The 12,253-nt window shown below is 42.5% G+C and overlaps 1 protein-coding gene across 1 annotated transcript in view; it reads right to left on the bottom strand.

The window, feature by feature from the left end:
• Positions 1–1,610: 1,610 nt before the first annotated feature.
• Positions 1,611–12,253, bottom strand: part of LOC146801699 (apovitellenin-1-like) — a 57,873-nt gene continuing 47,230 nt past the window's right edge. Inside the window, exon 4 of the mRNA XM_085621161.1 lies at positions 1,611–2,265. Within this exon, the coding sequence (XP_085477287.1) occupies positions 2,112–2,265 (154 nt within the window). The 3' untranslated portion in view covers positions 1,611–2,111. The remainder of the gene's footprint in view (positions 2,266–12,253) is intronic.

The following is a 12,253-nucleotide window of genomic DNA, read 5'->3' as shown; positions in this document are numbered from 1 at the left end:
TTTTTAAGTGAACTTGCAAGGTTTTTTAAATGCTAATTCCTAACTATAACGTGTGTGAAACCTATGGTTTTTTCAGTGAATATATATATACATATACACATATACATATTACCTAATGGCAGTCGCCAGTAGGTAGTTATAGTTAGGAGCATGTTTCCTTAGGAAAAATGTTTTTGGAATTGCCTGCCTATAACTTTGGCGCCGTTTGACGAATCTTCACGAAATGTTCTAAAAATAAAAAGTCTTGCAGCCTAAACCGCTGGACGGTATTACACCAAATTTGGCAGAAAGCTAGATTTTGTTCCAAAGATTGTGCTTTTTGTTATTTGATGTAAATCAGCTGAGTAGTTGTCAAAGAATTTAAGAAAATCCCAATTTTTATATCTATGACCACAAAGACTTTGCGAATAGTGACAAGCTTGCGCAGAAATCTGCAGAGCTCTGTTTGGCTGCCAATACTTCAACCAGGAAGTGATAGCAGCCATCTTGGCTGAAAAAGAATGCTGAAAAAAAGGTGGGCAGGGTACGTAACCCCTAATCTCCTAACCTTGATCATGGTATCATAGAGGGACCTTGCCAGGGCAAAAAAGCATTTAAAAAAACTCTTGCGGCAACAACTTGAATATACAAAAAATCTGCGGCAAAAATTGAAAACAAAAACAAGTGCTGTATCCCGTGCTTGCTTTTAATCAAGCCCCGGGTGAGCCAGATCCCGGGGGACGTGCCAATGTTTATTAAAAAAAAAGGACAGGGGCACACATGGCCCTCTTCCTAAGGCCTATTTATGCCACGGGGACCACCACCTACCCGGTGCTCTATAAACATATAGAGGGGGGCCGCACAGCCCCCCCGGGGTGCCAGGGACCACCATCTCCGCAGGGCTGTATTTAAAAAAAGGAGGAAAGATTCACAGACCACTCTCCTAGGGCTTTTAAAAGTCCCGGGGACCTTCCCCTCCCCAGGGCTAAATAAATCAAAATGGAGGGGGTCTGCGCGGACCCCCAGCCCTGGGGACCACCACCTCCCCGGGCCCAATCGCTTTTGAAAAAATAGGGATGTTGGTCGAGCAGCCCCCTCCCGGGCCATATACGGCTCCGTGGAGCACCACTTCCCCGCAGGCTGGCCCATGCACAACAAAGGAAGGGGGTCGTGCAGCCAGCCTCCTCGAGCCATATATGTCCCAGGGTGCCCATCCCTTGGACATAGCTGTGTGGTTCAAAGCAAAAGCAAAAACAGAGCTGTCAAACTGCTCCCACTTGATGGAAGCAGAGTTTTCATCTCTTTCCCAGCCCACAGACATATGGGCAGGGAAAGAGATGAAAATACTGCATTTCTAGCAGCTCCCTGCATGTGACAGCAATGCAGTCACACGCAGGAAACGGGGAGCGGGCTGGGACTGCGGAGCCCCCACTGTCTAATAGCAGACTTGGTGCCAGGGCACCCAGGGACACATTGCCGAATTCAGTTTGGGGAGGGGGGCTGAGTGGTCCCTCTCCTTCATCTGTTCACACTTGTTCACTCTTGCTATTTCTGGTAAGCCACAACAATTTATCATTTTTTCCTATTTACTCCCTCAGAACTAGTACGAAAAGCACATAAATAGGCATGTGTATCATTATGCAATGTCTAGCTTTATTCCAGATGTATGGCCCACTCCACAGCAACCAATAGTTGCTAATAATAGCACAATTGCTCACAGTGTAGTTTTTAAAGTTGCATTCATCAATGTAGATATATTAATATTTGTGGTCATAAACTGATTATTAAACTTCCATAGCTAATTTTTGCGCACATGTTCTTGTAAAATGCAATTTCAGATTGTATTTTGTTTTCAAAAAGGGTGACTCAGAAGCCCTAAACATGGCATGCCTGAAATATCAGATGATCAATCTAGAGGTTTGTCAAAGTCTCTCTTTGAGTGTTTCTAAGATGTTTCATGCTCTTCTCCATTCTTCTTCTTGTGTTTATGCTTCCAAATGCTAAAAATTGTAGTCTGGTGATAGAAACGAAATCAGTTTCACTCATTTTACTGTGAGGATGAGAAGAATGACTGGCAAAGACACCGCTGCTATGTGCGCCTCTCCCACTGAGATAGAAGATTTGGGCCAGCTCTAGTTCTGTATATTCTCCAGTTCCAGATGCTCTTGCTCCTCTTGCTCCTTCTTATGCACATTTTTCTTCATTTTTTCCCATTTATAACTTATGTCTTTTTGAATTTCTTCGATACCGCGGCTGATAGCAGCAGTTTTTTCTATCAGAGAGTTCCTGTAAAAAGGAGAGCGTCAATGACAGCTATTAGCTAAAGTGGCTGAGAAAGAATATGCAGCAATTCTGATAGAACAGGGCATGTTGCAATGGGGCACACTTAGAAGACCTACAGACTGTCGGTCATTTCAAAAACAGTCACCATCCCCTGTAAACAATCTAGTTTCAAATATTCAGTCCCAAATTCCAAATGAAAATGAGAGCTCTATGTTGAGAATTCAATATATTTGAATAATAAACGTTTTATTGATTAGTCATTACACATACCTGCATTGAGATCCTGATGGAAAGGACTGTCATATAATTGCATGAAATATTTCTATGGGAGCTCCCCTCTGGATGAATAACTAAACCTCATTACAAGAACATTATAGGATAAATGTCTTGAACTCATGGAGCAATCCCTAACTAAGATGTTTAGCCACCAAAAACGGAGGGGCATATGTACAAGGGAGTGCCGGAGCGCGGTGTTAGCCTCCTTGGCTTAACGAAATGCTCCGCCACTTCTGAAACGCAGGGCTACACCTTATTTACAAGAATACGGTGTCCCTTTCTGCACATAAACAATCCGTAATTGCGTTTTGTAACTTCTATGTGTGCTGCTTAATGCAGCACACATAGATGTTGCAAATCGGCATTTCTTTTAATTGTTTATGTGCAAGACCCCTTCCTGCACATAAACAATCAATGTCGTTTTGCTGTTTCTATCTGTGCTGAACAACGCAGGGTAAGACCTGTTTTTTCCAGGTCTTAATTTTGGCGCTGCCCTATATTTATGCCATCCTTTTAAATATGGGACAGTGTCAAAATCTAATGTGTGTTGCGGATGAACGCCCACTGCAACACCCAGTGCCCACCCCTTTCACGATACGTATAGCGTGAAAGGGTGCCTTATTCACAAGTGGCTTAATGCCACCTTGTGAATAAGGCAAAGCCCCTATTGCCACCACAACTTGTACGAAAGCGGCATTGTGGTTTTTTTGAGAGGGGTTTGTAAATATGCCCTAGAGTTCTATACAAACTACTGATATTGGTGTTTAAGGCTATCTATAGCGCAATCACCAACTGTCTCTCTCAAGCCCTGACCCACTAAACCTTCACTCCCATTCTTCAATACAATGCCAGCCGCTTGGATTTTCAAGGTATAGCAATGAAGAAAAGAAAGAAGGCCTACCACTGAACATAACAAAGGTAAAATTATCCTTGTCTACATATCCGCAAATTGTACTATACTACAAGGTTAGGAGTGCAAAACTCAAACCCCTGGTGGAACTGTTTAAAGCAAGTACCACGTGCCAACTCTCTCATGCACCTTTAAGCCTGTCTCAAAAGTTCACCAAATATATGCATGCAACTTAAATTCAGCAGATTTTCTAAAAGGCAATGTGTGTCATTGTTTTGATTACCATTTTAGTTTCTTACGCTATTTCTCGGCCTCAATGGCCTAGTCTTCACAGACTTAGTCTGCCAGACATAATAGAAATAACAAAAACAACACCACCAACGGCTGACCACAGGTCCCAAGTTTTCATAAGCATTCAGAGTCGTGTGCAGTCACTCCCAGAGCTTGCTGCAGTTAAGCTCTACTGGAGACCAGAAATGTAATCCTTATACCAAAGGGGAAGGTGCACCAAGATACAAAGTGAATGTCTTCCAAACGTGCCCGAAAAAGTATCCTTTTATTATTTTTGATAATAAAACATTTGTGTCAGCCAACGCGTTTCGTTCCACTGGGGGAACTTCATCAGGGCTCATATAACAGTACGAGGTGCAATATATCCGTGCCAAAAGTCAAATTATATTCAAAATAGAAGTAAAAGCATCCAAATTCCTCATATATCAAGATGAGGTGTAGTATGTCAGAGCTCTATATTAAAATATTTCAATGTCGAAGTAAGTAATAATGGTCCAAAAACCTTTACAGCAATTAAGCTCCAAAATGCCAGTGGCAATTAATAAATCAGTATCCTTACACTTATGGCGACCCCAGCACTTAAACATTTAAGGTCGCAGTTAGTCCTGTAGCATCGAGCACCTAATGACCCACAGCTTTCAAGCACCGTAAACCGAGCTACGTCATGCGGAGCGTGTCTTGGCACGGATATATTGCACCACGTACTGTTTGGAGGACATTCACTCTGCCAGACATAATGGTGAACTATTCCATTATCCACAATGTCGCTTACACCGAAAAGTGACTAACAGATAGTAGCTTCCAGAAGGAGACCTGAGAGGGGAAAAAGCCAGAAGGACAAAAACCTCCAAAAAGAGTCCACAGAAGCTCTGGAAAGTTGAGATGACTTGACCTCATAAGATGCAAAGAGGTGAGATGGAGATAAGTTAAGCTATGGAAGCTGGAGTGAACAATAATACAGAAAAGGCAGGGCAGGGAATAGAAAAGTACTGGAGAGTAGAGAAATAAGCGAAAGTAAAACAGGCAAAGGTTCAGGTGGAAATACAGGCGCAAGGAACCCAAAGAATAAATGCTTGAAATATTGTGAGGGAATGAGTTGAGAAAAATAATCTCCTTTTTTAGGAATAACTTGTTTCATCTCAATATTGATTTGGGAAAAACTTACAGTAACTCAGAGGATAAAAGGCATGTTAGGTTGGGACAGGTATTACCGCCTCCAATTAATTCACCAAAAACCCTGGGAAGGAGAAGGCCAATCTGGCCCATGACATAGTACGCATTGTCTGCAAGAAGGCCCCCCACAAAGAAGAATGGCTCAAGGGACAACCACATTGGCAAGCCAGCTTCCGCCGGTAATTCCCAAACGAGAATGTGCCAAACCGCTGTGTAAAGAAAAAAAGGCATATTATCTGCCTATGGCACACTCACTGTAAAATGGAGGGCGTGACAACGGGTTAACAAGAAATTGCTGTAGTAGCATGACAACGTGAGCAATACAAAGAAAAAACAAACTGTGACAAAGTAAAGCACATCTGAATATCGAACTAGCAATTTTGTCCAAAGTGTGGGTCGTAAATACTGCACAAAAATATGCACCATGGCAAATGTTGAAGTATCTGCAAACAAGCATTGGCAAAGCCAATAGGTCTCAGCTATGTGAGAGCTATTGGCTTTGTCAATGTTAATGTATTTTAGCCAACAGCACACACTTTAAGTGTGTAAGTAAGTTTGGTATGGTACAGAAGTGACTTTCTACTATATAAAACCTGTCTGGACCTAAAAACAATGTCAGAGGGTGTACAAATATATTATAGTTCATATAAATGGGTAGAAAGAATATGAGGGGGATCATGGAGCCAGCAAATGGGAAGCCTATGGGCAGACTGAAGCCCACATATTGCATTCAATTGCAAAACATGACGGGGCTACCCAGAAACCCTAGGACCTGGGTGAGGCAATTTATCAAAAACACAAATGGTCCTGAAGGGGTGGGACGGGGGAGTATAATTCTCGACTTCCACGGCAATAGTAATTAACAAGCCTTGCGTAAAAGAAATTTACTGATTAGAAAAATTTGCTTAAATAAAGTTATTGGTTAGAGAAATATCTTATACACATCAGGAATTGATTTTGGTTTTGAAAAACAAACATAACAGGTGCTCCTAAAAGTGTAACGCACAGTGCAAGTGACCAAGTGAATAAATAGTGTGCAAGTGCTATACAAGATGTAAATAGGTACAAAATAAGTACCAAAATAAGTTCCTGATGTCTATGAGATATTTTTCTAACCAAAAATGTTGTTTATTTAAGTACACATGTGGGAAACGACAGTCCCTTTGAGACTGCACTGTCTAGCCGTGACCTAAAAAGCATTGTGAAGTCAGTATATCGATGTGTCTCACTTTGATGCTAACCTTGTACCGATACCAGATGTAATACAACATACCTTACAATTAGCTGCTTTGCAGAAGCAAATGTGTAAACTTAGACAAGATGCAATAGTATGTGTGGGCGGGCAGAATCATTTATATCTGAATATTTAAATCATGCTTTAAAATGTTTTAATTTATATGCACATGGATTCTGTTCGCTTAACGGTGGATTTAATCATGGCTAGGAGAAAAGAACAGTAGCTTGGGCCTAACAACTGATGGAAAGGTTTAAAAATGTTCGACTCCTTGTTAACTTCTTTGTGAGCATGAAGTTTACGAGTGCCTAAAACCGTAGACAGAGAACTGGAACACTGCAAGCTGACTGAAAAATCTTGCAGAGCGGCTGTCTCATTGTTCCTAGGAGAGAATGGCAACACAAACATTGCAACCCTCGGAAACATGTCTACGAGGAAAGTCGACAGCATAGTAAATAAACGCAATTGTCCACATTGGTGGCTTCAGTGAATAGGTTCAATTATGCACAGTCTGTAAAAGCAAGAAGCATCTCCTTTGAAACCTGCCTGGAACCTTCAACAGCCACGTCGCAGCCGAGACTGAATTGGCTCAATTCACTAGACCCCAGAATACCAATTTCTACTTTTTTTATTTTTTGTGTTACACATGTTATTGATATTTCTTAGACACTTTATCATGCTACATAACATTAGCTCACCATGTCCAGCGGTCACTTCCCAGTGCCCCTATCGCTTGTACATTGTATTTCTGGCAAAAAAAAAAACACTTTCCCCTCCCTCTACCCCACATCCCACACTCTCGGGCTACTTATTGTCCACATCCTTTGCCGTATTGGATTCGTTTCTCACTCTCACAATGCGACCCCTGTCTAGTCATTTTCCCTTGGTGATCAGTTGGGTGCCAGGCCCAGTGGAGGGCATAACTTGGTATAGACCTTGTCATCGAAGAGAGGTGAGGTACTGCTGCAGGTCCAGATCTTCTCAGATTGTTTACTGTTGTCCAGCAGATTATAGGTTAGTTTCTTTAGGGACATTGTGTGCCACAGATTATGTATCCACACCTCTTTTGGTAGTGCTATTTGTTTTTTCAAGTTCACTATGGTCACCCTTTTGGCTGCAACTAGAAGTCCCAGAAGAGCCTTGCCTCCACCCCCCATTACAACTTGCCCCCTCTCTTGCCATGGAAAGCAGCTGAGATGCAGGCTCTCTGGGAACTGCCACCCCCAGTATAGAGTCTCTGTGACTCAGGATTTCTTTCCAGAATTGTTGAATCGTCGGGCAGGTCTACCAGATGTGAATTTATTGGTGCTCTTGTCTGTTCCACAAAGCCAGCAGAATCTGAGGTGGATGGGTACATGGTTTTGAGTATGCAGGGTATGAGATACCACTGCATAAGAAGTTTATACTCTGCCTCTCTATGTTGCAGGCTCTTATTGCTTGCCATTCAGTAGTTCACATTTTATCTCCATATGCATGCACCAGCTCACTTTCCCATGCCCCTCAATAGGCACACTGCGGCCCCACCGTTTTGGTTGTCAAGATTTTGTACAATGCTCCTATAAGTAATTTTGTGGTATCATAGGTGCCCAGCAGTTCTTCAAACTGGGTGAGGGTTCTAGTTGCATCAGCTTTGATATCTGGTTCCATGACCCAATGACGTATTTATGTGTATTGCAGTCTTTCCATTTCAGACTGCTTAACATTTTTCTTGCTATCATTGGAGGACTCTATTTTGTTCTTATGAAACATGTCCCTTATCGTAAGGCACCTCCCTTTTTTCCAGTTCTGAAACCCACCATTGTGGAGACCTGGAGTGAGGCTAGGATTTGCATGGATTGGTGTGTGTGGTGCAACAGGTGCGGAGAGACCTTGTGCAGTAATTGCGTCGCCCCATGTTCCAATGTTGTTTTGGTGACTGCAGATGCATAGAGCGATCTAAGTTATTGAGGTGTGAGTATCTAGGGCTGGGCCCATACATCTCTGCCCGCTACTGCCTGGTCCATAAAAAGCGGTACAAAAGGGGGTGGTGATAGACGGAGCATCAGAACCAATCAAACACTCACACCCAGTCAACAGATCTGGGTTTGATCCATCACCGTTCTTTAGCCCACTCTGCCACCCCAGTTCAGACATGGCCATATGCAAATAAGTCTGACCCTGTGCCTCATGGGAACAGTCCAGCCCGAACTGCCAAGCCATGCCTTCCCTGGACCGGAAACAAGCTTCCTAGGACCGGTTTCTGGCATTTCTGCCGTCTTCAGCCAGGCTTGCTTGAATCCAGTGGCAAAGTGAGCAAGGGACTCACGTCTGAGCATACCCTGCCAACTTATGGCGGACAAAGCGGTACAAAAGGGGGTGGTGATGGACGGAGCATCAGAACCAATCAAACACTCACACCCAGTCAACAGATCGACATTCTATGAAAATGCGGGGGTGGGCCACTCAATAATATTTGGAGATGTCTGGACGTGCTAAGACAAGACTCCTTTTTCTAGTGGAGCCGCCAGTATACCTTTATTGAGTCACACTCTTTCTCCGTCCCAAACATATTTAACAATGTGGTTTTGCAGGTATTGTAGCTCATTGTTAGTTATGGCTGTGGGAATAGTTTGAAAAACATATAGCAGCCGGGAAAGTATATTCATTTTCGCCACATTGATTCTCCCTAGCCACAAGATATATTGCCCCTTTCATCTTGTTAAGTCGTCAATAATTTGCACCTTGAGTCTAGACAAGTTAGCCTTGGTCCAGGTGTCAACTGAATTGGTGATTTTAATTCCTAGGTACTATTGAATTGTTTTTTTTGCCCATTTCATGGGACAGCTCTCCCTCAGATGTTTCTCACATACAGCAGGGAAAGACAGATTGAGTTTCTCTTATTTATATGCATTCACCTTGAATACCTTTTTTTTTAATTGCAATTTTTTTTAATTTAATAAATAGAACCAATCATACATATACAATTCTTTCGCATATGAGGATTAATAGTTCCATTTTTTTAACATCCGATATTTCAAAATAAAATTTTTGCTGACATACAATTTAGGTAAACTCTGAGGGAAGGGAAAGGGAAAAAAAATCTGATCAAATCAGAAAGCTAAGAATTATCCACAGTTGAAAAGGAACTCTAACAAATATCCTTTAAGATACAATTCTGGCAAGCAAGTATATTAACAGAGGGAAAGCACCACAACAAAAATTATATGTCAATAATTTTTCGAAAGTCTAGGGCCCAATATGAATTTGCGATTCCTTCCAATTATAGATAGGGTCCCAGATACGTTTACCCAAAATGTTACCTATTTTACCCCTCCTTTTGTAAATTACCCTCTCCAAGTTAAACATCGCTAGTAGCCTAGCTAGCCAAAGTTGAAAGGTTGGGGCGACTTGATCAAGCCAGGCTGCAGCAACACAAATTTGGAAAACTGCCATAGCAAGAAACAGAAAGCGATAATGCAGGATTTGCCCCTGGCTGTTATCAACCCCGAGAAAAATTAGGGTTGGGCTTAGCTTAACTTTAAGACCCAAGGTGTGTTCACAAAAGCCATATTTGAAGATTTTATTGGATCAAGCCGCGGACAGGTGGAGAACATATGTACTAAGTCGGCATTTGTTAGGTTGCACCGTGAACACCTAGTTCCCACCTGTCCTCCCCACTGTGCTATCTTTGCCGGGGTATAATAGAGTGAGAAGATTGTCTTGTAATGCTGAGCCTGAATCCCAGCAGAACATAGAACTGTCTGCCCCAGCTCTAGAGACTCAAGGAAATTATCCGAATCAGTGCCCACCCTGTCTTTCCATTTTTCACCATGCTTTTCTAAGTCATCGTGCTCAAGTGAAGTAAGTTCACAATACATTTCTTTTAAAGTGCAGCCCTTGCTGTTTCTTATAACATCTATGACTTTAGTTTTACCAAAGCTGTTGAGCCCACCCAGCTTTTTACCTAGGAAGCTTCTGATCTGGAGATATTTAAAGAAATTCTTAGAGCTTATCCCAAATTTGTCCTGGATATCCTTGAATTGAAACATTCCCTCAGAGCTCATTAAATCCCCCACTTTCGCAAGGCCACGCCCTGCCCACTTTGCCATAATCTGATCGGAAAAGATTTCTGGCAGCGTGGGTTTGCCAAACAGCTGGGTATAAAAGTTTGTTCTACCCAAACCCGTCTTCTTCTCAAGGTCAGCCAGCATAGTTTTTAACAGTCCGTTGCATCCTCACCCGCCAATAACCTGTAAACATCTGGCATCCTATCCTCGGCACTTGGATCTTCTGATTGCCCACCAAACAACACCCACATATATTGGAGAGCCGCAGCCCAATAATAGTATTTAATGTCTGGAAGCGCCCAGCCACCTCTTACAGAAGGCAGTGTCATATAACATAAGGCCCTCCTTGTTTTACCATGTGCCCAGACGAATCGATTAACCAGCCTGTCTAATGCAACAAACCATTGCTTCCCAAATTCTAAAGCAATGGCCCTGAATAAATAGACTATTTTTCGGTAAAAATACCATTTTAACCACGTTACGGCGGCCAACAAAAGACAAGTACAAATTGTGAAATTCATCAAAATGTTTTTAGCCTACCGGATTTTAGGATCGATATTTATTGCCACCAAAACATTCAGATCAGGGGATATAGAAATACCCAGATAAACCGCTGAGTCTATCACCCATGGATCGGAGAGGCTAATCCCCCGATTAGTGACTATCTGGGTCTTCTGCTTATTTAGGGCGTATCCAGAAATCCTACCAAATGTTAAAGCAATTTCCTCAACAGCCACTATTGCTGCTAATGAATTGGGGGTAACTAAGGCGACATCAACCACGTATGCGATAACTTTTGTTACAATGCTGTGAAAAATTATTGGCTCAATTTCACGACAAGCCTCTAGTAGCCGCATTAAAGGGTCTATGTATATGGCGAATAACAGGGGTGAGCAAGGGCAACCGTGCCGGGTGCCCCGCTTGATCTCAAAATATGTAGTATATTTCCCATTTATTCTTAAACGAGCTGTTGGTACATTATACATAGCTTGAATGGCTTTAATAAACCCCTGACCAATTCCAAACCATTTCAATGCCTCCCATAAATAATCCCAGGAGACCCTATCAAAGGTTTTTTCTGCGTCCAGAAGTAGCAAAGCCATAGGGATCCCTGAGATTTCCGCTGCGTCAAACAGGGTTATTACACGCCGCGCATGCTGAGTAGTCCCCCTTCCGGGTATGAACCCATGCTGGCACGGATGGATGGTTTTCACTATAATAGTATTTAATCTAGTCGCCAGGGCTTTTGAATTTTTTTTAGCATCACTATTTATAAGCGTGATTGGCTGGTATGATCCCGGCTCCCGGGGCGTCTTTCCTTTTTTAAAAAATATTATAATATCAGCGCCTGCCCAAGAGACGGGAACCGAGCTCCCTGGTTGTGCGCAATGTATCGTTTCAACCAGGTCAGGTTCAATTTCGTCCAGAAAGACCTTATAGAACTCCAGAGGAATCTGATCAGGTCCGGTGGCCTTGCCAGAAAGGAAATTTCTCAGCACGCAATAAATCTCATCCTGCGTCAGAATTACCTCCAGCTTTTCACTATCCTCTATTTCAATGCTCTGCAAAGGTATACTATTGAGGTAATCCTGAGATGAATTCTGCGAGTCCTGATTGCTCACCGTATAGTCGATGATAAAATTGTTGAAACAGTTCCTGGATCCCAGAGGGATCTGTGACTAGATTTCCAGGCTCATCATTAATCTCATTTATCTCGCTTGCGGCACACCTTTGTCGAAGTCTAACTGCCAGTGTATGACCTACCCGCTTGCTAAATTCATGGCAATGCTCTTTTTTTGCTAAAAAACATTCCGATACCTTTACAGCAGCTCGTTCTCCAATTTCTCCCTTAGCCCAAGCAAGTCGATGCAAAATATCATTAATTACTGAGCCTGTATTTGCCGCTATAGCCAGCTCCTCTTCAATCCTGGCTAAGTTTTTATAGAGCGTTTCTTCACGTTGCACCTCCCTTTTCTGCTGAAACTAAAACTGAGAGTCTCCCCTCTAACACCTGCTTTAAAAGCGTCCCACACTACTCCTGCACTAACACTGTGTCTATTTATATTAAAAAAAAGCCTTAATCTACCCCTTCATATGAGAGACATATTCAGGATCTGTTAA

Source organism: Triturus cristatus, chromosome 8, assembly GCF_964204655.1.
Source record: "Triturus cristatus chromosome 8, aTriCri1.1, whole genome shotgun sequence".
Lineage (NCBI taxonomy): Eukaryota > Metazoa > Chordata > Amphibia > Caudata > Salamandridae > Triturus > Triturus cristatus.
The sequence above is the reverse complement of the archived record's forward strand: the minus strand, read 5'-3'. Positions and strand labels throughout refer to the sequence as shown.